Here is a 27,198-nt window from a genome sequence, read left to right on the forward strand (position 1 = left end):
CACAAGGAAAAATACGTCTCTTTATTCACAAAGTGTCTAAATTCGTTACTATTCAAAATCTGAAGCTCGTGCAAACAAATACAACTCAGAATATATATTACAAAACGTTTTGCGTTCGCTGGAATGGAAAAAGCTGTACAAGAACGCTTACATCAATGCCATTGTGCCCTAAAACCCGCTGCCACAAGTTGGCAATAAAATTCCGCGCTTAGCATCAGTGACAGCAAGTTCACAGAACAAATACGAGCAAAGCACTGGGCGACATAGGAACTAATTTAAATCAAGAAAAAGAAACGCCGACAAAACATGATCGTTTCTAAGCACCGAAATGTCGCTACAAACCAAAAATGACAGCGGCATTAGGAGAAAGCCTTCTGGGACAACGGCCGTTGCTTCTCTCCGCCAGTTTGAACGTGGCGGATTTAAGCCCGTAAACCACGCCACTAGAACCTCGTATTGCACACAGCGGTGCCAAAGGGCATCGCAGGAGACAGGCGAAGGCACTAGATAGGAAACAGCCGCTGCCTTTGATCAGCGCAGCCCGCACTTGCTTGCCCTTGCGGCAAGTTTGGACAATCCCTCTTGCACATGGAGGGAACAACCACAGAAAAAAAAAAAAAAAAACATTGGACGGATTACAAAAGAGCGTCCCTGCCGCCTGCAGCCGCCTCCCGAGATGGCGTGTGAACAGGATCAATGACGCCCGCAGCACGGGATGGTCGGTTTCTCCGCCGCTTCGCCGCGGTTTCCAAACCAAATTCCACGAGCTTCTTGGTAAGCGCCTCGCTTCCGGAGGGCAATTGAGACAGCATGTCACGCAGAGGGCCCGTCCAGGCCAACTTCTCGAACATGTCGGCGCCTTCCCAGCTCGAAGTGCGACCCATGACGTGGTGAGCAGCCAGGGCGATGTCACTGATGCTCGCGCTACAGTCGGGAAGAAAGGGAATCGTACGGTAGCCTCCACGATGCGGCATAAATATCTCCACCCGCCGCAGGTTCAGCATGTTTCTCAAACCGTCCACAACCTTTTTCCAGTGGTGATTCTCGACGTGTTCGGCGAACGCAAATTTCATCTCTACTAACGCCGTATTTCGCCTCAAGGCCTTGATGAGCGCCGCCACGACACGGTCTGTGGCCGCTAGCGCGCCGCACTGGAACCGAGTCAGGCACTTGTTGTTCTCCAGTGCCTCGAGTACGTCCACGCAAACCTGCTCGGGAAGAACGGGCTTGGCCATGTAGAAACGTCTGATGGAGCTTGGGTGTTGGAGCAAAAAGATCAGCTCGCCGGCGTACTTCTTAATGTCGTGCGTCGGTTTGCACTCGAGGCTGAGCTGCTCGACCCTGCCGTTCGCGACGATGGCGTCGAACAGGCGTTGAAGGGCAGATAGCGACACGTCCCTGCCCGTGGCCAAATTCACGAAGGGCAGGAATTGTCCGGATTGCAACAGGGCCGTGAGTACATCGTAAACATTCGGTCTCCACGGGAACAGGAAACGGCTGAAGACGCTCAGGTCGCGGTCACGGACCAACCACTGGCGAAGATATACCGATTCGCTGCTTCCAAAGCTTAATTTCACATTATCGTTTGCTTCCACGGCGTCGGCGAACGCGAGAAACACTTTGCTCCTCACTTGTGCGCAGAACATCAAATTGCGCAGGCATTTGCTACGTTCAACAGCAGCGGCCAGAGCCAGCGCCTCCTCGTCCCCGACTTTCACGGCCAGGATGGAAACATCTCGCAGCGAATTGCGGGAAATCAGGTGCTCGGCAATTTCCGAAATGCACTCGTCACCCAACTCGATGCTAAGGTCCAGCGCAGTTAGGTTCGGCGGCAGCTTAATCAAGGGTACGGTGCACATCTTTTCGGGGTTTCGACGACCGGTCAGTTTGTACGACGAGACCTCCCCAGGGAGGAGTTCCTGAGGATAGTCCACGACCAGTTCTTCCAAAGGCGCGCACTCGGGAAGAACTTCGGAAACCGCATTCAGGTCTTTGAGCTCAAAGTGGACTAATTCTAGCTTCTTGAGACGACGGCAGTTGCGCAGAAAGCCCTGGAAAACCTCAGAGTTACCGTCCATCGCCTCCGTCCATTGTAGCTTCAAACACTCGAGCTGCGGCATCCCGGCGATCCCTTCTAACAGCACCTTGAAGTGTTCGGGAGGGAATTCGCTGTAATTGATCTCGATCTTCTTCAAATTAGCATGCGCCCTTAACGCTTGGGCCAGCTTGTCCATGCAGGGGAGACCGGTCACCATGAATAATCCGACGCTCTGGAGACATTTCCCCGTTTCGAGAGCCTTGGCGAGCTGGAGGGCCGGGATTTCGAACACAACCAGGTCGCGAACTCCACGCAAGTCCCATGTGGCCAATGCGGGGAGCGTGCAAAAAAGATCGTGTATGCAGCAATGTTTTTGCAGGAGCGCGTCCGCCAGGATTCCCCCGACGTTCCCCGTGTATTGGGCACGACACTCTGGGCCATGAGCGGAGAGGGACAAGCCGGTGCCGGAATCGTTGACCTTCAGCTTGAGATACTCGGGCCGCAGGATCGTGTTCACCTTGTTGACAGAGTCCCAGAGCCAGCAACGCTGGCCACCTTCGCCGGTACACGCCTTCCATAGGTCCTCCTCTTTCGGTGCCACTTTCGTGGTGCCACTTTCGGTGCCACTTTCCATAGGTCCACTTTCGTCGTCCAATAGGTCCTCTTTCGGTGCCCTGCCGTCCAACGGGGGGCTGACGCTTCGCCTGCCGTCGTCCATGCGTCCGTCTCCTGCACACAACAGCAGCGTTATTTGAACGTCGTTTGCGGGTACTAATTAAGCGAGATCGAAATAGCCAATTCAGACTGTACGCACAGCTGAACCACCGATTTTATGAAACCTTACGAACCTGCCGAATTAACGAACAAGTCTGAATTGAGCCGCCTGTGACTGGAAACATTGCATTCTAGATTTTACGAAGTCATCGATGTAACAAAACTATGTAACCGCATACATGCAGGATGCGCGCATGCGCGAAGCTTGTGACCAGTAATGGGCACGTTACCAGCAAAAAGGAAGGGCTACAGTTACAGTTACCAAAGCCAAAAAAGTAACTGATAGAGTTACAAAATTTTCAACAAAAGTAACTTTTACAGTTACTGTGGAAAGTAACGTAGTTACTTTTCCGTTGCTGTATAAAACTCAGTCATCACCAGCCTATCTACGCCCACTGCAGGGCAAAGGCCTGTCCCGTTAATCTCCAATTATCCCCGTCCCGTGCTAACTGCGACCAATCTGTGCTAACTGCGACCAACTGCCCATCTAACTTTCTGCCGCCCCCTACCACACTTGCCTTCTCTAGGGATCCACTAAGTAATAGATCGCAAAACAGATGACCGAGTTTATTTAGTATTAACATACGAAGGTCAAAAAGTCAAAAGTGCACGTGGTAAAACCCCGGACGAAGGGAACGTAAAAGGGGCGCACTCGAGCCAGCCTAACACTAACAATCGTTCTGCACGCCTCATTTTCTTGCATCCACCTCTTGCGTATGCACCCTTGGTGTCGAGGAATATTTTTTGCAAAACTCACTCTAACTTCGCACGACTTCTTTCTCAAAGTTTGCACCGACAACTTCTGTCTTTTCAAAGGTCTACATTCCAGGTTTTTTTTTTTTCCCTCGTTTTTGCTCACTCAAGACAAAGGAATAGTTTGGCATCCCCTGTAAGACCGACCTCCGACCACGGTCTTCTGCAGGAAAGGTATTCAGTTCTCGCAGCTACCTTCCCTCCTAGACTGCGAAAGCAGCCGTGTTACGGGAAAGCGAAAAGTGGAGAGAGAGAAGTACGAAAAAGAAGAAAGCGCAATCTGTACGGCGGCCTTTAATATGTGTACCTAATGGATAGTTTTGTATAAGTAACTGTATTTTCTAAACCCGCCGCGGTGGCTCAGTGGCTAAGGCGTTGCGCTGCTGAGCACGAGGTCACGGGTTCGATTCCCGGCCGCGGCGGCCGCTTTTCTGATGGAGGCGAAAAGCAAAAACGCCCGTGTGTACGAGATTTCGGCGCACGTTAAAGATCCCCAGGTGGTGGAAATTAATCCGGAGCCCTCCACTACGGCGCGCCTCATCGCCAGCGTTGCGTCGGCGCGTTAAACCCCCACAATCAATCAACTGTATTTACTATTACAGTTACTCTATAAAAAAGTAACAGTGTTAGTTACAAGTTCCTCTAACTTAAAAGTAAATAGTTACCGGTACCGCGTTACTAGTAACTAGTTACTGCCCAAGACTACTTGTGACAACACTCAGCGAGAGTCTGGCTAATGCGGTGGAGGACAAGTCAGTCTTAGTTACGTACGGTTTTTGACAGGCTTTGTCTAAAGCACAAGAGAACGCAGTGCGAAAAAAAATCTGAAAATTTAAAAAACACGTTTAAAAGAGCTTTTGAGTAAAGTGACGCCAGAAACACAATCAGAAATCAAACAGGGCACATCAAGTTCACCGAACAAAAAAAAATTCGGAGGATTGTCTGCGCTACTCGGGTTCAACTTAAAAATGAGAGATGATGAGTGATGATTGCTATTCGCTTCCCCATTTGGAGCGGGATGATGACTTGTCATCTTACCAAAAAGGACTGATTGATTGATTGATTGTAGGGTTTAACGCGCCGACGCAACGCAGGCGATGAGGCGCGCCGTAGTGGAGGGCTCCGGATTAATTTTGACCACCTGGGGATCTTTATCGTGCGCCGAAATCTCGTACACACGGGCGTTTTTGCTTTTCGCCTCCATCAGAAAAGCGGCCGCTGCGGCCGGGAATCGAACCCACGACCTCGTGCTCAGCAGCGCAACGCCTTAGCCACTGAGCCACCGCGGCGGGTTACCAAAAAGGACTAATATAGTACATGTTTTATACTCTTGGTTTAATACTAGCGCTGCTTAGGGCAGGCACAAAAAACTTATGGCAAATTTTTTTTTTCCTGTTACAGGTGGTAACTGTCCTAGGCAATATTCCCCTCTTTGCTTTTCGTCCACCAGCATTCTAATCTTTTCGTCCCCTCGACAGCCTTGAAGTTAACTTCCTCTGTGCTACCCTTAAATCCTAGGGCTTCTGGAAGCCGAATATTTTCCTCATGTAGATTTCGATGGATACCCTCACATTCTAACACTATGTGCCGCGTCGTTTGTTTCTTTCCCGAAGACCACGCATACCACATCATTTCATGAATACTTCCCTACAAAGCTCCTAGTTCGCAGGCAACCTGCTCTAGCCTCAAAAAGCAAAGCACTGCCCTGGGAATTATCGTAGAAATTTTCCTTCCTGATGTTCATTTTCTCAGCCCTGTACATCTCTAACGACGTTTTAGCTTCCATTTTTTCCCTCCATTTATTCGTTTCAATCTGCCTTGCCTCTTTGTTACCTTGGCTGTTTTGGATTCTCCACTGTTCTTTCCGTATTTCATCGTCAGCCTTCTACTTTTCCTTAACCACTGCGTGTCCACGTTTTTCAAGCAGAGGTACCTCAACACCTTAGCTGCCCACCTACGTTGATCCATTGTTCTCAGCCACCTCTGAAAACATTTTACTCTGCGCTTCTCGAACTTCAAACTACGCCCAGCCGACATCTCCCTGCACTGCTTCGTTAATTGTTTTTCCACGCGCGCCTCAGGCCACGCGGCCTTAGAAAAGTTGCCCCTCCGTCTCACGACCGCAGCCGGCTGTTCTTCCGCGCGACGCAAGAAGTGCGTTCCTGCTAGTGTTTTGCACGTGACACGAGCCGTTTCAGCGACATTTCTGGCGTAATCTGCTTATAACGGCAGTGGCGACAAACAAGCCAGCCGAGAAAAGCATACGTGAGGCGCAATCTTTCGAAAACGCGCGTTGACGTCACAAATGCGTCGCTGCGACGGAGTGACACCCTCCATGAGGTATTGCCATCCATAACTAGCACCCGAGTATAATGCGCGAGCATTCCCACGCTGCTTATTTTTCCACCAGCCTTATTTCTCTTGGAGAAATTAAAAGAACACTCATCTAATCCATTATGTAAATAAAAGTTATTTTAACACGACAGTGTTTTATTCCCGGATACACGAATATCTCGCTGACGTCATGTCCGTCACGGAAGTGACGCCAGTACAACGAAGCAGGCCGCCTGTAAAGGGTGCACCTCTGCACACAGGGTCTTCTTGCGGAGAAGACGCCTTCAGTACTAAAGAGTACATTAGGGTCGTTCGTTTTCGTGTTTTATGTTCCAACACGAAAGTGCTTTATACCGCGAAAACACAAGACTTCACAGATGTCATATCCGCTAGGGAAATGACCCCGGTACTCCATTGCCGAAGCGACCCACCAGCAGGACGTCGCTCGCCAAGCACACCCACAAGACAGCCGCCGACCCGCAAATCATGCTCAGCTGCAGATTTCGCTGCACATTTCACTGTCGTGTTTTACCGATTCCTAGGACAGAGGAACCAACCAGTTTTCTCTTTAGGGCCCTGGTTCGCAGTCGTTGCTCGTCCGGGGTCACGGTACGTAGCCGCCGTAGTCGCGGCGTCACGCGTCCAAACAGAGGCTTAGAAAAGATCACGGCTTCCCCCGATCCGCATGAAACCTGGGTCCCTCGCGTTACGAAGCTGATCTCTATCCCATTGCGCTACAGAGGCACACGTTACTCATATGCGAAGTGTTGGCGGTGATTGCTGCGCTGCGCCAGTGGCACACAGGCCGCAAATTAGTACACAGGAATATAAAATAACGACAGCATTGAACGCATTAATTACCCAGAATTAATGAATCCAGTGTATACCCAGTGTTTATAGGACTTTTCAGGGGCTGCGGCACCCTCTCGGGCATTTTGGGTATCAACGCCCGGTTGATACTGAAACTAGTCAACAGAGGCCCCTCTGGCGAATCACTGCTCCGAACTTGGCAGCTTCCGCCTTGAGTGAAACTGCTGTAGTTCTTTTTTGGTCGTATCAGAGTCTGGAACAACTCAACGACGCCGCGAGGAATTCACCCGCCAGCGCAGTTGGCGCGGGATTACCCATTTTCGCACGCGAGCAACGAGGGGCGCTGGCGCGTTGTGTGCTATACAGGCGTTCGAGTGCGGTCGTTCGTTACGGGGACTCCGACTGCGGAAATTGCAGATCGATACTCAGTTTCGATAACCTGGTGCAGTGCCACGCCAGTCGCGAGGCGTGATGAGGAGAATCCTGCGACGGGCATTAAAGGGACAGACAACCGATTTTTGTGGAGTACCCGTCCTCAATACGGCATTAGCTCTAGTGGGTAATCACAACGAATTTCCAACTAAACGGGCGGAAATAACTTTAATTTGGCACTAAACTTTCCGAGTCTGAAAGGCGGAACCATGTAACGTCTAAACGGGACACTACCATACCTGACATCCAGCGTTAGATTTGAGAAAATGCAGGGTTTAACGCGCCGACGCAACGCAGGCGATGGGGGCGCGCCGTAGTGGAGGACTCCGGATTAATTTTGAGCACCTGGTGATCTTTAAAGTACGCCGAAATCTAGTACACGAGAAAATGTAGTTACCCGCCGAACTATGGGCTGAGTACTTCAACCCGCCGCGGTGGCTCAGTGGCTAAGGCGTTGCGCTGCTGAGTACGAGGTCGCGAGTTCGATTCCCGGCCGCGGCGGCCGCTTTTCTGATGGAGGCGAAAAGCAAAAACGCCCGTGTGTACGAGATTTCGGCGCACGTTAAAGATCCCCAGGTGGTCATAATACGGAGCCCTCCACTACGGCGCGCCTCATCGCCTGCGTTGCGTCGGCGCGTTAAACCCTACAATCAATCGAATTGATCAATCAATCAAAGCTGAGTACTTCAGCCCTCCGAACGCGCGTTTCTGGAGATTAGTGGCTGCATAGCCATGCCCCCTGCTGATATCACACATCACACGTCAAACGTACGGCGCGCTATATATCAGAGCGGAGGTACGCGCTCGCACATCTCCGCTTTACCCTGGAGCGAACTTGTACTCCCGAGTACAAGTTCGCTCCAATAAACTTTACGCCTTCAAGAAGCCTGCGTCGTCCTTGACCACGCGACAGTTTTATTGCGCTGCTCTCAAACACTGCGTCAGTGTCCTCATGCAGACCGTGACAATTCGCAGCCCAAGAAGAAGGAAGGTGCAGGAGCCGGAGCCGGTAACAAGTGGGGACGTAACTGCTGAACCGGCACAATAAAAACAAACGCGCGGTTTTACGACGGAAACAAAATGCAGTAAGAATATATTTGAAGGTGATTGAGGGAGCACCGAATAGCGGGCCTTTGAAGCTGCATAGCGGCCGATTTGAGATAGTTGGATATAAGATAGCACTGCCTTCTTCCCCTCGTGGTCTCTCGCATGATACAACCCTTGACATGACGCTTCTGCTGCTCTCTGCCACTGGAGCGATCACTTTCAAATTGGTACCCGCCGGAGTGGCTCAGTGGCTAAGACGTTGCGCTGCTGAGCACGAGGTAGATTCCCGGCCGCGGCGGCCGCTTTTCTGATGGAGGCGAAAAGCAAAAACGCCCGTGTGTACGAGATTTCAGTGCACGTTAAAGATCCCCAGGTGGTCATAATTAATCCGGAGCCCTCCACTACGGCGCGCCTCATCGACTGTGTTGCGTCGGCGCGTTAAACCTTACAATCAATCAAGCGATTCAAAGTGGTCCCGACTGTTCAGTGGTGAGCTTGCTTAGGGTGAACGCGGGAGCGCGAGGCCGCCGGTACTATCAGAGCAGCCTACCGTGGGATGCGCGAAACAGCACGCATGCGCTGTACGCGTCGAGCGAGGCTATGCTTTCAGCGCGCGCATTGCTTCATCGGAGCGTCTGAAAGTCGTCTGCTAAGTTAATCTTGCTTGTAGCGGTGGAGCAATCGGCCGCTGTGTAAATTACCGGAAAGTGGAATTCGCAAGTGAGCGATTATTTGTTCATTAGCTTCATACAATGAAATCGGTCGTCACATTTCAACTCGCCCGCTTACTTCAAGCAAACTTTGTAAATAGGCGACGTTCATTTTAACAGCGCTATATATTTTAAAGTGGTTGCCACTGAAATCGAAGAAACGCGGGCGCACAATGTTTATCAGAAATCAGTTGAGAGCTTGAAGTAAGCTCGGGTACTACAACTTGAATATTCGATTTACGGTGGAGAGACGACGCGCAGGCGACGCGCAACGTAGCAGAAGACGTGCAGACGCTCCGATGACGCGATGCGCGCGCTGAAAGCAAATTCTAGCTCGACATGCACAGCGCATGCTTGATGCTTCGCGCAGCCAACGGTAGGCTGCTCTGATAGTACCGGCGCCCACGCGCTCCCGTGTACAGCCGGTAAAATGCTTGTCTATAACAGCGATTTCAACTTCAACCAGCTACGTACGAAAACTGCCGAAACATACTCGTTCCAAACATGTCGGAGGCAAAAGCGAAGGGCTAAGACTTCATAATTCCGCAGTAGTTTTATTCAAATCCCGCTCCGGCGGGGCAGGATAGGGCTGAGAGTACGAACGCTGTGTTATAGACAAGCCTTTTACCGGCTGTACACCCTAAACGAGCTCACCACTGTACAACAGAGCTAACGTGGCAGAAAAGGTGATCCGCGCAATGCTACAGCCGACACCTTCCTCGGTTCGTGAACTGCAAAGTCCTGGACAGCCCAGGTTGCAACCACAGGGTGAAAGCAGCGTGTAGAAACGACGTGCATTTGAGAGCGCGCCCTTGGCTAGCGCCGTACGAATGAGCCACTTTTGCCTGCTAGATAAGGCGAAATCTCGACAAGCGGACGGGGGAGGCCTGCCTCGTCGGGTAGCCGGCAAAACCGCCGGATTCGCCGAGGAAACCGCGAGGGGCACCCTCGAAAACACCTTTTAACTCGTCGCAGCTTTCCGTTTGCCACAACTCATTCGCGCGCAGTTCCGCGTTTTGGCAAGCCAGTCCACGACTTTGTTTAGCAGCAAGAGGTTCCGAGAGAATCAATTTGCGGCGGAAGTAGGAACTTGGTGCAGTGGGAGAGTTTCAAGGCCGAATGCTCAGCGTCGTACATTGCATGTCCTTTTAAAGTGTCGCATTCGAGGACGTCTTGAATGGATTGTAGAGCAGACGTGTCATCTGCGACGGCACGCTACGCCAATAGAGCTAAGCGAAGATTGATTTCTGTGCGGTGGTACAAGTTAAAGGCTTCGCAAACACAGCTACAACTCGAAGTTCCGCCCCTGGGCACAATGCTAATTGCTCAAGTCGACTATTCACTTACCGCTACTGGTTGGCACAGACCAGCTGTCCCCTTGGGCCTTCTTCGTGGGTGCAGCGACGCTGGGCGGCTTGTGCGCGCTCTGGGCCTTGCAGCCGCTGGTACTCGGCGCGGATTCGCTGCCTTCCGGTATGGATGCCTCTTCCGAGACAGCGGGTGCAGCCGCAGTGCTGGTGTCGGCCCCTGCGAGCCGTCCGCAAAGAGCGCCTCCGTTTGAGATGGACGGGAAGCAAAGCCAGCCGCACTGAGTGCTTGGTTGAAACCATAGAGTTTCATACCAATATATGGTAGAGGGAAATCTGTCGCTGCATTCGCGGGCCGCCGTGGGCGGCGCCGTTGTCGCTAGCGACGTTCCTCGCCTACTTGGCTTAGCTAGCCATATGGCTTTGTTTTTGTCTCGAAGCCAAAATCAAAAAGGGTAACATGTTTTTCTTGTTCATAGTGTCTGAGGAGGAGGAGGAGAAAAGCGAAAGGAAAGGCCGAGAGGTTATCCAGGCTTATAATCACTGACAAATTTATCTTTTTGGAGCTGCAATTTTATAACAAAACAAACTCAATTAATCTTCTGCAGTAATATTGTTGGTTTTTTTTTTGCAGCCAGAGAAGTTTTCAACCTGTTTATGAGCCATACCAAGGACAAGTGGAACGTGCCTGCCGGGCCCGGTACATGACGGAACGCTCGCCGAAGCGCGGCTCCCCTAAACAGTGGCGCCAAATTTCCCTCTAATATATATTAGTATCAAACTATGGTTGAAACGAAACGCGCAAAGGAAGGGCTCAAGGTGAAGTACACAATGCACAAGCGCTACTCCGCATGTCCCTTTATCGCCGCTGTAACTTGTTCGCCCACGAATGGTGGCTCGGAGGCTCCAACCGAGCGAGCGACAGAGAGCGAGAGGCCTTTCAAGCAGCTCTGCGCATGCGTGAAGGACAAAATTCAATGCCCTTATATGAAGGAGGACGTTGGCAAGCCAGTGGTGCGTAGGCATAATGTAAGGCTATGTTCAGACTACAAGCGCGAAAACCATATCGTGATCAATGGACTTAAAAAACGGCATGTCACGCAGTTCGGTTGGCTGAGACGCGGAATGAAGTCATTCTTTAATACAACAGTTGTGGCAACAGCCTGAACCCGACCTTAGAGTCGTCTTAACGGCTAATTTTATACGATTTGTTTCCCGATAGTTCCCCGTGAAGCAACACTTGCAGCAGTGTTCTGTAACCATACCCCTCCGTAGATGGCAATGCTTAACTGTGCAACAAACAATCTGGAGAAGTCAGCTAACAAAGACCAAGCTTACACCGATCCCCTTAAAGTCTGATTCACCTCTACACACGAATGCAGTGCTGGGAAGACTTTTTCAGGGCAATATAAGCCGTCTTATACCAGAATGTGAAGACCCCGGGACCTTTTTATTTTCCTATGAATTTTTTTGCATACTGCAAACCGGTTTTCCGTGGCGGATGAACTTGCTCCACAGAGCGTGACACGAGACCAGCAGAGACTAGTCGGTGCGAACCCTAGAACAGCTCCTCTATTAATAGAATGCGTGGTAACTGCTGTGGACTTGCCCAGGACTGCATCAAACGAGACTACCGCACCTTCGTGCAACCAGCGTCCACCCTAGCTGCTCTCCGGACCTGCTTTATGGACTACTTCATAGACAACGCTTGGACTTCCCACACGCAGTCAACTTGTTCTCGTACAGTGAAAAGCTTTATGACAGTAAACACGGGAGCGCGTGTTGCTCAGTACATGCAGAGAGAACTAGCGATGGCATGGCGAACTGTCGCAGTTCGTACATTTGGCGGATCCACTCCCTGACAGCGGTTGATTGCGCTGCTGAGGTAGCTACGTTAAATATTTAGAAATGATTCCAGAGAATACATGTGCCGATGAGGGGTGTTTTATCAAGCGCGAAACGGGGCGACCTGAATAAAACTTGCTTTTCGCTGTCTGATTTGGTGATAAAATATGTTATCCTCCGTGACGTAACTAATGCAGCAGGCAGCCGCGCGATAAAGCGTCCGCCAACCGCACAAACTGCAAGAGCACGCCATCTTCTCACCAGAGCGCTCTGCATGTATTGGGCGGCACGCGCTCCCGTGTTTACTGTCAAAGTTTTCGACTGTACACCCGCCCAATTTTAACACGAAAGTTATTCCCGGATACACGAATATTTCGCCGACGTCATATCCGTCACGGAAGTGACGCCAGTACAACGAAGCAGGCGGCCTGTAAAGGGTGCACCTCTACACACGGTCTTTTTGCGGGGAAGCAACGTTTAGAACTACAGAGTACGTTATAATTAGGGGTTTTCGTTCAGGTTTTATATTTCAAAACGAAAGTGTTTTGTGCCTGAATACGAAGATTTCACTAATGTCATATCCGTCATCGAAATAACGCAGGTACACATTTGCCGAAACGACCCGCCAGAAGGACGTCGCTCGCCAAGAACACCCACATGACAGCCACCGACCCGCAAATCATGCTTAGCTGCAGATTTCGCTGCACATTTCACTTTCATGTTTTACCGATTCCTATGACAGAGGAATCAACCAGTTTTTTACTATAATTATCACGCGAGCACCGACCGCTTGGTTCATTTGCGCCGCATTACAGAGCGACCCGGTAAACTCGGCGAGAGTTGCCGCATGTGCAGGCTGCGGCGGTCGTCGCCTGCTCGGCTGTTCCAAAAGCAGAGCACCGCCCACGAATTTTTTTGTTTCTTATCGCATTGCCTGGCAAACAGCCGCTAACGGCGCAAAGGGGGCAAGTGAAAGTGGCTCAGATTCGGGACGGCGTACCTGTGAACTCGTGTATCGTTAGGCCACAGGGCAACCATTCGAATTAAAATAAAAGGGGCAGTGTTCCAGGCGAAGCAGTAGCACGGTAGGCTACTTCGTAACCTCAGTCTCACCCAGTACCTCAAAGACTGACATTTCTGTCCTACTTGCACCTTATACGATGAGTGGCAATGCAGCAACACCAGCCATTCCCCTCTACGCGCTTAAACCCTGGAGCAGTGGGGAAGCCTGCCGACTAGCCCGAGCTTTAAACGGCAGAGAGGCCTGGTCGCTAGAAAGCGCCCGGTGATTGAAAATAAGAGTACAAAACAAAAAGTTTGTCATCACATTGCGGCGCCACAAAAACAAACACGCGGAGGGGGTAATGACCGCGGGTAAAACTGCTGAACTGGCAGATAACCGAACCGATGCTGCGCGCTTGCGACAGCCTACAACACCTCCGGCGGTTCTCGAACTGTAAAGAAAAAAGCTTTAACAGTAAACACGGGAGCGCGTGTCGCTTGTACGTACGTACATGCATGCCGAGCGCGCTGGTGAGAGGCTGGCTCGCTCTCAGGTTGTGCGTGTAGCGGATGCAATCCCTGAAAGTGCTTAATCGCAGTGGCTACCCGCTGGAGTAGTTACGTAACGGCATAAGTAGGACGACCTGAGGATAAAACACTAGTGCAGAGCGCATTAGGGGCTCGCCTTGTAGCTCGCTCACTGGACCCAAGTAGAGCCCCACGGCATTCCGTCGTAGCGGCCGTCGCCGCAGCGTCCCACAGAGGCGTCGAAAGCCAAGCAGTTTATAGTCATAAGCGGTCCTAACTCGTGAACCGCTGGCGCTTCTCATACATCTCCCCGTTGTTTAGCGCAAAGAAAACTGCAGGTGCATTCGAAACAAAATGCATGTATTAACCGGCAGCGTCCGCGTTCGCTAAGCTAGGAACACTCGTTGGGTTGGTTTTTGCGATAGTAAGCGAAAAAAAAGTGGCAGTACAACGCCGGCCCGTGCGGGAGGAAAAGCAAGCGCAAAACTAAGAGAACTCCCGCTGGCGCAGTTTCAGACCGGGGGCGCGCGAGCACTGCGAAGGCGGGAAATTTGAATTGAGTTGGACAAACCTTTGTTGAATTCATCGGAAGAGGAATGAGACAGTGCAGCGAAGAGTCTGATGGGTGGTAGCAGTGAGCGGACAATGGCGCCACAGCCCATTATGGCGAATCACTGCTCTGCACTTCCGACAGCTTTCACATTGAGTGGAACGGCTCTAACTTTTCTCATCACGCAGTCAGACAAAAAAAAAACGATTAAATGTGTTTGCTGTGTTTTGTCTCTTGATAAAAAAAAACCCTGCATACGCACGTGGCTTCTATGAAATCGTATTCAGATATCTGACGCAGCTACGGCAGCATATAACAAGCGCGATAAACCCTTGTCAGGGAGTGGATGTCGAAGTACGAACTATGAAAGTGTGCCACCCCATCGCTAGACCGCTGTGCATGGACTGAGCGGCACGCGCTCCCGTGTTTACCGTCATAAAGCCTTTTTTCTAAGTACAGTCCAGGACAGCCCAAGCTGAAACGGCGGCAGAAAGGCATTCGTGGCGTTTCTGGCTTGCACTGTCGCCATCTCTCCCAACGAAACCGCCGCCTGTTGTGACAGGCAGAGTGTGACAGTCCGCTCTAGCATCAGCGCTGCAGAAAGAGAGGAGAGGCGCCTAGAATCAAAATGGCTACGTCCATATGTAAACAAATATCCCGTGATGCCGACCGACCAATGAAAATCCTGGCGACACATAATGAGAGAAAAGAGTGCCGATATTCTAAAAGCCTCTAAAAAAAGTGCCGCTAGCACTACCTATCCACGAGAGGAAAGCAGCGAGGAGATGAAACATTCATTCGAGAGAGCCCTTCGCTGCTGCCGTGCAAATCATCCAGTTTCGTTAAGAAAAGCCATAGCTCATGTTATCACTCCGCCGAAACGACAGAGCCGAATGCGTGCGCGTTTTGAAAAGAGGTTGCGCTAGTGCGTGACAGTGCGCTTTTCTCGCCGATTGTTTGCCGTCACAAACAGGCTATGTATACAGTCGAACACGGATATATCGAACACGGGTATATCGAATTATTGTCTATATCGAACTCATAACTTATCCCCTTGAAAATTCTTTGTAAAAGTATAGGAATTCGTACTTCTATATCGAACCGCATTTTTCCCGACATTGGTTATATCGAACGCCGCGCGAGCTGGAAGGTGCTCTTCGGCGGTCGCTGCACCCCCGATTGAGGTTGATGACGATATAGAGGAATGCACGGGCATGACGAAGGCTGGCTCGCAAAACTAGTCCCCCCTACCGGAACGAATTTGCGCTTGCCCAGTCGGGCCCCGCTACCGGCCGCCGTAGCGTTAGCGGACGGAGCCCGGCATGCTAAATCTCTCTAGGCACACAAGCCCGAACGCTTGGAAAATGTGACAGTGCGAGGTAGGGATGCCCCGAATGCGCACGTCCTTTTTGATTATTTATTTTTTTTCGGCTGCGTACGTTCCCCGGCTTGCCGAAAAAGAGTTTTGTTTTCTCTCTCTCTGGGTCTGTCTTCCCCCGATGTCGTCTCGGGAAAGGGAAGAGGGAACGAAGGCGCTGGCGGCCTCCTCCTCCTTTTGCATTTTGCTGCTGTTGCTGCTGTTTGGCGAGTTGTCCCGCACCTTTCGGAGATCACTGTTTCTCTCGGAGATGACCATCGCGAGCGCTTGGAATTGTTACCTTCAAAGTTCTTGTGGTACGTGCGCGCTGTTCTTTTGCGTGCCTGTTGTGCGTGGTGCGCGAAGGCGCAACGTACTGCTGGAATTTTCTAGTTGTGCAGCCTGTGCAGAATTTTGTGCAGAATTTTCTAGTTGTGCAGACCAGCGTCTTTATTTCATTTCCAGGACGAAGAAGCAGGCGATTTTTTTTTTTTTTTCACGGAAATAAAGCGTCCTGTTGGGTCCTGAGTGCGGAATTAGTTGTCATTCTTGAATGCGACGATCGGAAAGTGATCGTTCGCCATAGGTGAGGTCTCATAGCCCATATTTTTTATATCGAATTTTTCATATATCGAACTATTTCGCGATCCCCTTGGAGTTCGATATATCCGTGTTCGACTGTACCAACAATCACGTGAACGACTCGCGTGGTGCTCAAAATGCTCGCAGTGACGCGCTGTTTGCGCAGCACGGAGGAACAGCCGGCCACGCTGATGAGGCGCAGAGGAAACTTGTTCGTAAGTTGTAGTTGAGTATAGAAACAGTAAAATAGTGACGAGCGTACGTGAAATCCACTCTCGTTGCCGGTGAAACCGCTCAGTTCGTTGAGAAACAGCGGTCATTCTCGACAACTTTTACCTCGTCACGGGTGAGCCGCGCCACGGGTCTCATTAGTAACCTGTCCATGACAGTGGTGAACTTCACCGCTTTGTTTAGCAGCAAGGGGCCCAATTCTCCAAAACGCCGGGCCGTCGCTTTGAAACGACGGGGTATCGCCATTGAAATGTATGAGTTCTGGCGTTGGGGCCGTCGCTTTGAGGTGCTCAGCGTGAAGTATGAGCTGCAAGAAAGGCACTGTGGCAAAGACGCGAAGCGACAAGTGAAATGACGGCGGGCAGTGGGTGTCGCTTCGCGTCCTTGCCACAGTGCTTTTCTTGCAGCTCATACTTCACGCTGAGCACCTCAAAGCGACGGCCCCAACGCCAGAACTCATACATTTCAATGGCGATACCCCGTCGTTTCAAAGCGACGCCCGTTTTTTAGAGAATTCGGCCCCAGAAGTAGATTTTCAAAAGATTCCGAGAGAACCACTTTACCGCGGAAGTACCAAGGTGCGCCGGAAGTGTTCCGGAATGGAATTCTCAGTTTTGTATGTACGCTCCAAGACCGTTTCAAAGTGTCTTGTAGCGAGCCCTGATTGGCTAAGGGCATACGACATGAATGAGACGCAAGAAAAGCAAAGCAAACTTGGTTCAAGGCCAGCGGTGCAAGTTCAAATTATGGGGTTTAACACGCCGAAGCAACATTTGAAATATGAGGGGCACCGTAGAGGGCTCCGGATGGGAATATTCAACGTGCGCCGAAATCACTTTCGCGTTTACTCTTCATCTGAGAAGCAGCGCTACGGCCGAGATAGGCCCTGCTTCCTTGGGACGAACAAAAAAAGGACTCGAAAGTGCAACTACGTCCGTCACGTCCGTTTCAATCCCTGTCTACAAGGTACGAATGTACAAGGTACGAATGTACAGTGCGCGTCAGGCTTGTCTAGGGCAAGCGAGCGCGCGGCTTCGGAGCATGCTGGCGACATCTGCTGATAGCGGCTGGGTTAGAGATAGCTTGCCATTGCGCGTGCGTGGATCTCGGACTTGGCCCTGGCCGGTCGTCGTTCAGCTTGGGCCTCTCAAATTTGCAGACGCCACCACCCGCAACGGGCGCTTCTTTTCTGCGTGCCAGCCGTAAGCGGTGACGCCGGAGATCAGTGCGTAATTTGACGCGGTGCATCATCACCCAGGGAATTACGTAATCGCACAACAGGTTCGACCGAAAGCCCTGCAGTGAATTCTTGTTGCGTGCTTTCCGTTTGGTATGCTTGAGACAATGAGATTTGAGATTAAGAAGATTGGCGCTCGTTGCTGTAGGCGATTACGTAACTGCCTGTGATAAACGTGTCAAACGGCGCGTTTATCACGCCTGTCACCGCTCATGGCTGGCAGTGGAGAAGACCAGCGCCCCTCGTGGGTGGTGGCATCTGCAAATGAGTGACCCATGCGAAATGACGACCGGCCCGACCCTGTCCGAGATAGGCGCACGCGCAATGGCAAGCTATCTCTAACCCAGCAGCTATCAGCAGATGTCGCCAGCACGCTCCGGAGCCGTGCGTTCGCTTGCCCTAGACAAGCCTGACGCGCACTGTATACCTGCGGATTAGCAGCTGCGGCGCTGCCCGTGCTGCAAACCGACCTATTTTCACAGCTGCGGCAGCAGTGGAAATACATCGTATTGCCGCATTAGCGAATTCGCTGGCAAATCCGCACCATGTGAACAGGGCTTCGGACGGACGCGAAAGGGCCATTTTTCGAAACGGACGCAACTCGCGATTCCACCCCCGGCCGTTGTTGCGCAACATGCGTGTTCACTTACCGCTACTGGGTGGCACAGTCGAGCAGTCACTGTCTTGGGCCTTGGCCGGTGCAGCGTCGCTGGCTGGCTTGTCCGCGCTCTCGGCCTCGCAGCCGCTGGTACTCGGGACGGATTCGCTACCGTCCGGTGTGGATGCCTCCTCAGTGACAGCGGCCCCTGCGAGCCGCCCGCAAAGAGTGCCTCCGATTGAGATGAACCGGAAGCCAAGCTAGCTCTGCACTGAGTGCTTGGTTGAAGTGAGGCGCATAAAGAGCTTAAGGTGAAGTACAGAATTATGCGCAAGCGCTACGGCATATCTCCCGTTATCGCCGTTGGAACTGAGATTCGGCCACGTGTTGCGGCTCGGAGGATACAACCGAGCGAGCGAGCGGGAGGGCGGGAGAAACGAGCTTTCCTCTTGGACGACACTGCGCATGCGTCGAAGCGGAGGATTTAGCGAAGGCTGAGTGACAAGACTCCAAACAACATCTAATCAAGCGAAATGCTGAGCTTAGTCGGCCGTAATCGCTATGTTATCAATTGCAAGGAAAAACCTGGTGGGAGGGTTACCACGCGGGTTAAACGGAACACGATTTGCGGTGTCACAGGAATACGCACGCGTTATGGCAGATTACAGAACTAGATTACGAAGAATTGCGTCCATTTCTTGCACAAAATTGAAGCGTTTCTTTCCTGCGCCGTGAAACTTGTGCTTATTCGCGCAGTTAAGACTGTATTTGGTCGTTTTAAAGACAATAGTCTTTCTTGGGCTACTTAAAACCAGAAATTTTGGTCTGTCTGTCTGTCTGTCTGTATGCACTGCACTGCACTGCACTGCACTAATCTTCACAGCACAAACCAACGTGTGCCAGCGTTACTCAGTCTGGACAAACTGCCTTTGAGGTTTTCATAGTAAGCGTGTATAATTCAGTAGATTCAGGCGGCACAGTAGGCTACGGTTTTAGTGACCACGGCCGCATTTTACGGCCTATTTTAACGCAATCGGACGAAAACTGTCGGAGCAAAGCGTCTCAAATACACGAGCTTGTCGAGTGACTGTATGGAATCTTTTCGCACGCGTGGTAAATGCCCACTGGCCATCTATTCAAATCAAAGCCAACGCAAATGGCGCCTACAATGAACTCCTCCGAACCATCACTACATATGCGGCTTTCCCCTTCAACGTTGTAAATACTAAGAAAAGATACGAAAACCCTCTAGTAGTGAAGTGGTACCTCCTACTAATAAAAGTGGTAATTAAAAGAAACTTTGTGAAGGTTTTTGAGGACGAGAGATGCCAGCGTGTTTCAGGCTTAAAAGAAACACCGTAGCAGGTTGAATGCACGGTAAATAAGGCCGAAACGTTTTACTACAATTACTTATTTTACGATGTCCAACACATAACCTTACCAGGTATGAAAATCCCTTAACCAGGCTTTGAATCACGCAGACGCAGAGGGAATTAAGGTTTAAAAAGGCAGCAGAAAATGAAGAAGACTACCTCTTCAACGCTCATTCCGCAAACATGGTAAAATCGTTAGGTGACTTGATGCCTACACCATGTAACTTTCGGGCCAATACAATATTTTTCCAACAAAGATCAAATCGAATTTCATCGGATATTCATTGGCCTAGTGCCTAAGGCGTGGGGCTGCTGAGCCCAAGGTCATAAATTTAATATACCTGCGGGGCGGCCGATTATTTAGCATAGACGAAAAGCGAAGACGTCCGCGCACGTGTCGAGATAGCGGCACGCGTTAAAGATCCCCAGGTGGTCCTCAGAGGCCAGTATAGCTCCGGCGTGTATAACACACTAATCTCTTTTATTCTCCTGCGTTCAGGTTTGTCCTGTAGCTTCGCCGTCCGGCTACATTAGAACAGCGCCTTTCGTTTCCTTTCGTTCCATGAGTGTTAATAGCCACCTAAATACTTTCTGCCTCCTTCAATTGCTTCTTTCGCAGCCGACACGCTCACTGTGACCCTGCCTGTTTGCGTCTTCGTTCACCATTGAGTGGTTAGTGGTGTGAACAGCGACATTCCGTTTCCAACTCACCGAAGGCCGGGCACTTCCAATGATATGCAGAACTTCAATTAAATGTGGTCATAGGCTCTTCTTCGCAACAAAACCGACTTAAAAGATACTAAACCATCCTCATTTACGGAAAGAATGCGTACAAACGATCCAAGGGAGCGTTTTTTTTTTTTCATAAAAAGGTCCCTGAAATAAAAAAGGTAGACCGTAGGTGGGGCTCAAATCCAGTACGCAAGAGTTAAAACCCGCGTCTCTAACTGCTACGCCACAAAAGCTGAACAGAAAGCCCGGTTTAGCAGTTGATCAAGAAGATTGCGGCAGTGTTACAGGAGGTGTAACAGGAAGCGGCCGGCAAACGGAGTGTCGCGTGTGAACTACGGGACACGGTGGTCATTTACACCAATGCGCAGCAGTTTGGCGATGATGATGATGAATAAATCTGTATTTATCGACCTTTTGGTGCACGGGAAGAGAACAGTTGAGTCATGAAGGAGAGATATTTCTTTTCTTCCATGATTTGAAATTAGCGTGCGCCGCTCGGACCAGGCTTTAGCGTTATATGGCGGGACGCTGAGGCAACGCACGGCCGAACCGGGATGCGCGAGAACCCTTGGGATGCAACGAAGTATGGGTCCGCTTAATTTGGCGTTGCACCCGGAGACTGCGGTCGGGTGCTCGAATCCCGTGACCACACTTCGCTGCCAACGCGATATACACGAATAGACTCTTTCCGCTTGCAAGATCCAAAGAAGCAACACGCTGACAGCTTTGGCACCAACGTATTCAATGCGCCCATTCCAAGGAAATGCGGCCATGCACTCCGTAGAGGTGGTTAACCGCCGTTGTGGTTTGAGCTCCGTTTCACGCAGTAGCGCGCTGCTGCCGCCTAAGAGGGGGAAGAGGACCGAGGAGGATCTCCAACCTCTTCCTTTTCCCACCGGGCACAAAATAAAGTTGTTCTCTCTCTCTCTCGCTGCGCGCGCGCTCTGCTAGCAGCGCCACTCTTTTTCGCTCCTTCCGATGCGTTGTTCTCCCTTGCCAGTGTCGGTGCATGCCAGAGTGTAACTACGTCACCTATAGACTCAGCCAGTCTCTCTTCCGTTACTTTTAGCTCCTCTCCAACTTTTAACACGAAATTGTTGTATTCCGGGACTCACTAAGATTTCTCTTACGTCATATCCGTCACGGAAGTGACGGAAGTACAAAGAAGCAATCGGCCTGTAAAGGGTGCACCCCTGCACACAGGGTCTTCTTGCGGGGAAGCAATTTTTAGTATTAACGAGTACGTTATACTTCGGGTTGTTTATTTCCGGGTTTTATATTTTAACGCGAACGTGTTTTACGCCGGGATGCACCAAGATTTCGCTGTCGTCATATCCGTCACAGAAATGACGCCAAGTACACCTTTGCCGAAAAGACCCGCCAGTAGGACGTCGCTCGCCAAGCACACCCACAAGAAGACAGCCGCCGACCCGCAAATCATGCTCACTTGCAGATTTCGCTGCGCTTTTCACTGTCGTGTTTTACCGATTCCTATGACAGAGGAGTCAACCACAGTTCTCTTTTTTTTTTTTTTTTGTCATGCACATGGGGTTGCGCCGTAGGTGTTTTCTGCGTACACGAGACCACCGGAGTTTCCTTCTGCCTATCCATATATGAAGCTTCCCTTTAAAAGACTGACCAGTGGTGTAGTAGGTAAGATGCCTGCATTCAAAACGGCAAATCAGGTAGGTTCGTTTTTATTACATCATTTTCCTATGCGGTGACAATGTGACACAACAAGCGTTACAGACGGTTTCCTGGTTGAGTGCCCAAAGAAATGCTTGCGCATTTAAAATGAACAAGCAGCGCCCGAAACTACTCCGAACAAATGTTCGGCGATGACAGTAAAATAACTTGCAGCGGCGCCGGTGTCGACGTCTAATTGAATTATGTTATGCTGGGGCGGTATTCTCGTGTTTGTCCGTTTTGAAAACGTCCGTTTTGCGTCCATTTTTACTGTGAAGTACTGCCAGTTGTAGGCGGCCTTTGGGTTGACTTCTGCGCAACTGTTCTTGTAAACACATTTTAAGCGTACCTTTTGTGTTTATTGTTCCGCCAGCGAACCAACAACAAGCCGACGAAAAATCGTCTGTTCCGAGAAGCCGACGAGGGCTTGCTCAAAAAACGGACTCAAAACGGACAAACCACGAGAGTACCGCACCAGGACATAATTCCGGCTTCTCAAGGTGCCTTTCCTCGCTAGGGAAAGCCTGGCGATTTGGCACCAGTAATGCCGCACTCGCACTCCGATAGCGACTCCCCCCTCCCTCTTTTCCTCCCGAAAAAAAAAAAGGACTACCATCCTTACCTCGTACCTTCTTCTCGCATCGCGTTTCACTATCCTCGCGTTCCATACTCCGCTTCTGGGGAAGCGTCATGGCGGCTTGCGCGGGGAATTTCAAAAGCGCTCAGCTCGTGAATTCCCGGCGCTTGTAATCAGGCACCCAACAGGCACGCGCAAAGAGTAAACATGGACCACGGCTCTGGCCGCTACTTCCGTCAACATTCGTGCCATCGATCGGCGCCCTGCTGCTGTACTCCGCGACGAAACCCGCAGTGCCATCTATTGGCGGTGGCGAAGACTGCCGCCGAAGGCACGTGGCAAGCGCAGCTGTGGCACGAGCGACTGGTGTAGGAACGAGTACGGCCTAGGGGAAGAAATTCTTGGGGACACTAAAAGGAACCCTGCAACATTTCTGAAATTTTTTTCGAATTCTCAACGCACGCAGAACTTGGTCAACCAACACATCCAGTACTCACATAAGGGGGTCGCAAAGTACCTCAGCCTAAAATCACTTCTCTATGCCCATCAGAAACTTCCTCAAAATATTATTCTCTCTTTCCCGGTCTTGGCGCTCTTCGACCGCAGGAGTTCCGTCATTACAGCGGTGTAGCGGCTATTGGCCGGCTTTTCTTGAGTTGCAGCAATGAACGCGTTCGATAGCCACTTTAACCCTTTCCGTACCGTGATAAAAAAAAGAGAAATGTAACAAATTTAACGCAAAATGTTTCTCTATCCATTTGTAGAGATTTCTTTTCTGAATAAAACTGCACCATTATTTCAAGAAAATAACGTTCCTTTATTTATCTAATAGAATAAAAATATTGATCTAAGATGACTTCACCGGGTACCATTGTTTCGATGAAATAACGTTGCTTTATTTCTTTGTGTATAAAGGATTCCTCGAAGATGGCTTCACCGCATAGCCGCAATGTCTTGCAAAATAGCTCCATCGGGGAAACTCGTGCCGACTATACTCGTTAGCGGAAGCGAAAGGGTTAAAGACAGTTTTTTAGGGGCAAAGCACCTTAAAGGCTCGAGCTGTCGGTGCCTCTTGTCGTTAAGTTGTCAAACAATGGTCAAAAACAAATGTATGATGACTAAAACCGATTCAAAATAAACTAACCGGATAAACAACGTGCTAAACATGGCTAACATGACAAATAAACTAGCATATTTCAGGGTAGCTTGACTCTGGCAGCACGCAAGTGCTTGTATCAGCGTGGACGAGCGTAGCAAGCCTACAGTAGGCAAAGGGTTAAAAGGGAAGCCACAAAACCAAAGCAGAAATGGTACATGCTGTGTCGAGCAAAGCACGCAGTGCCGCTCCGTTCTGGCGGTAACCACAGCTTTCGAAGTGCCTCCAGGCGCGAAGGAAAGAGTGAAAGCGTTTATCGGCAGTGTAGCAGAGTCCTCTTAAGCCTGCTTACGTGCATCGACTGCCAAAGAAGTACGGGATCTCAAAAAAAGCTAATTAAATTTACTACACTTTTTCGCTGACTCTACAAGTGTGCTGAGCTATATATAATTCATTACGATGGAGAATTAGCGAACGCAGAATTTTTGTTGATGCCATGGTACTGCCGTTTCCACAACCGCTACTGCGCCCGTTTAATAATAATAACCAAAAAGCGAATGTAAAGAAGTCTTTCTGCGAATTTACTGAAAACCAATGGCCGAGGGCTAGTCTGGGAAGATGGAACTATAACGCAGGCAAGGTTTATTAACAGATACTCTCAAACGTGTGCCAAATCGCAATATAGCAAATAAACCGGCACTATGCTGGTGCAGGCATAAATGGCCGGTGAGGATGGCAATGTGGCGGAGTGACTGCACCGGCACGGGCGCAAGGACTCCCCTATATGTGTGGACTGTCCGGAACCAGAAATGGTGGAGCACCTACTCTGCTTCTTCCCCCCCCACCCGGGGCCGAGAGTAGAGCTCCACCGAGCGCTCCAGCGTCGAGGCCTTCCCAGCGCAGGCATGGAGGACCTTCTGTTCCCGAAGGGGCCTGCGGCAACCCAACGGGAAGTCTTTGCCCATCTGCGCCATTACCTGGAGACGACCGGCCTCACGCAGCGGCTGTGGCCCGGACTGCAGTGACTGACTGATGTGCCCGGACTGACAGCTCTCTCTCTCTCTCTCTCTCTCTCTCTCTCTCTCTCTCTCTCTCTCTCTCTCTCTCTCTCTCTCTCTCTCTCTCTCTCTCTCTCTCTCTCTCTCTCCACTTTATCCTGTCACTCCCCCCCTCTACTTCCCTTCCCTGCACTGGGTTCTATGCAGGTGAGCTCCCTGCCGAGCTCAAAATATCCCCAGTGACTTTCCTTTGCTTTTCCTCTCCCGCAAACCACAACCCCCCCCGGATGGCTGGCGGGTTTAGGTCATTATAAAACAATCGTAATTAATCAATGTTCATTTTGCTGTTTTTTTTTAGTTTACGCTGTTGGGAGAGACGTATCTGTTCTTGACGTCGCTCTCCGTGGTTCTTTCGAGGCCCCAACCTTGCGGGCCTACCCATACTGGACGTGCACAAACACGAGCAAACTAGACTGCGTGAGACGTGCGAACCAGTGCTGGCCTTTACGTCTCAAGAGAGAACGTGTAAACCTGGACTTCCTGTTCCGAGCAGGCAAGCCCGTGGTGTCTGCCCCCTATGACTTTACATAACCGTTTATGTCGCTTCTTGACTACCTAAGCTTCTGTCTACTGCACATTAATCCGAAACAGTTTATGGCACCCTCTGCTTTTTTTTTTTTTAATGCAAATGCATTACTAAATGCCCCATCAGGTGAAAATGTGGCATCCCGCATCGGCGGGACATAAGGATGGCCTGAAAAATGCCCAACAGCGCACCAAAGAGCGAAAAAATTGAGTCGGCCCTGTAATGGAACATGAATCCTACAGAACACGCACCCCTGCACCATCGCCGATCCATTGCGTTAGTGAACAAAAGCAGCTGGAACAAGTGAACGTATTGTGGCTTCTGTGTCGGAAACGTGTGTTAGGGACATGTATTGATGCGTACGGGAGTAATTTGAACCCGCTAATTGCAGTAGCGAATATGTAGGCCTGACAAGGGCGAAAGAGAGGAAACAAAATGGAGGAGAACAATCCGTGGGTACGTGCCAATATCGTCCAGGAGGAGAAGAAAACCAAAGGAGGAAACGAAACAGACGCGAAGACAACGGGACCATGAAGATTGTAATGAGAGGACACCATCGCGTATCTCGAGACCTATATAGGATCATTTTGAGCGCGCGAGTGTATTTAGAGTTTATTCAGGGGTAGGCAGGAACGGCTGGACAAGCCTTCAACAGAAAGAAGAAAACGACGCAGAGAAAAAAAGAAAGGACCACAATTGTGGTAATAACAGGGAACAAGCCCACTATTTCAGGCCTGCATGGTAATTTGAGTACGCTAATTACCAAATTAGCAAAGTACGCTTTCCCTAATGTCGTATACGTGTGATTGAAAAGGGTCATGGGTCTCAGACGTAGTAACGCAGAGAGGAAGAAATTGGAGCAATCGGAAAAGAAAAACGGCAATTGTAACAAAAAGATTATTGCACTCCTGCACTCCTACTCGCATTAAGTAGGCATATCACGCCGCCAAGCTCGGTGCAGACCGACAGCGCCCCTGACGCAAAAGTTTTTGTTTTGTCTGCGACAGACGAGACAACTGATGCTTTGCAAAATAATCTCCTAGTCCCAGCTAATGATACACCATCTACAGTTCGGTCACTATTGCCACAACGGCGTCAAGCTGGCCTTTTCGCCCACTTCGCGAGAACATGATGCAGCACTTACTGTAACTGGTTCGGTCGTTGATTGGCCAAAGTAAAAAATGAACATTTCCGGAATCAATTTGGCCGCGGTTGTTCCGGCGATTACAAGCAAGGTCGCTGTTACTCTTTTACCACTATCCAATCTTTCAAACCCGAGTAAACTAGTGGCTATTGTGACGGCTGCGGAGGCCACCTCATTAAAAAAATCCCTGTCCATCTCCCCTAACGCGAAACCTAGGGAGGGGCGAAGCATGCAGTGTATAAGTGTATTCAAGGATTGTAAATCTCTTTCTCTTGCCACACTGCTCGCGCTGATTGGGCGCCGGAGAAGCGCCGGTGGGAGGGGCAATCACGCGCTTGCTGACGCGGTGGCGCCCTCTCTTGCTTTGAACCGGATGTAAACAATTAAAGGAGAGACAGACTGGCCGCAAGTTGTCTTTGTGCCACGCGCCGCAGCACGCTGAGAAGTATGCTTTACAGGAGAAAACCTGGCACTTGAAACTAATTTCGCGACGGAATTTAACAAATTTGTTACTAATGCAATTAGACACTATTATTCGTGTATTTTACATTAGTTTAAATCATGTTAGTATATTTTGAACTGGTTTAATTCATTACACCCGTTTTCTGACCATCGTTTTACAACTTGATTTACCGTGACGACATAAGACTACGACAGGAGACGCCGACAGCCCCAACCTTTAAGGTGCTTAGCCATAAATATTGGCCGCGTATCTGCTCGCTTCGCTACAAATGCCGTCGAACGACGATAGTGTTCTGCTGCCCCAGCCACGCAAGTGCCTTTCTTCTCCCGAGCTCCCTCGGCTACCTCTCATGGTTCTCCCATGGTAAACGTAATGCAGGTTTGCTGCATTCAATTCACTTTTACCACT

General features: G+C 50.4%; 2 protein-coding genes across 2 annotated transcripts in view; both read right to left on the bottom strand.

Annotated features, from left to right (window-relative positions):
- LOC144158405 (uncharacterized) lies at positions 1–18,483 on the bottom strand. Its single transcript, XM_077689277.1, has 3 exons — positions 18,188–18,483; positions 10,246–10,425; positions 1–2,767 (listed from the first exon to the last, which is right to left on the bottom strand). The coding sequence occupies exon 3, from the start codon at positions 2,754–2,756 to the stop codon at positions 636–638; it is 2,121 nt and encodes a 706-aa protein (XP_077545403.1). The 5' UTR covers positions 2,757–2,767; positions 10,246–10,425; positions 18,188–18,483; the 3' UTR covers positions 1–635.
- LOC144159801 (uncharacterized) overlaps positions 10,238–27,198 on the bottom strand; it is a 27,864-nt gene continuing 10,903 nt past the window's right edge. The window contains exons 3-4 of the mRNA XM_077691484.1: positions 18,188–18,343; positions 10,238–10,425 (exon numbers count right to left, since the gene is read on the bottom strand). Coding sequence (XP_077547610.1) covers positions 10,238–10,425; positions 18,188–18,343 — 344 coding nt within the window. The remainder of the gene's footprint in view (positions 10,426–18,187; positions 18,344–27,198) is intronic.

This window comes from Haemaphysalis longicornis, unplaced genomic scaffold (genome assembly GCF_048455015.1).
Source record: "Haemaphysalis longicornis isolate Haplotype H1 unplaced genomic scaffold, Haemaphysalis longicornis Haplotype H1 scaffold_10, whole genome shotgun sequence".
NCBI lineage: Eukaryota > Metazoa > Arthropoda > Arachnida > Ixodida > Ixodidae > Haemaphysalis > Haemaphysalis longicornis.

Coding starts and splice junctions, on each gene's coding strand:
- LOC144158405 (XM_077689277.1), bottom strand. CDS start 2,756: ATGGACGACGGCAGGCGAAGCGTCAGCCCCCCGTTGGACGGCAGGGCA.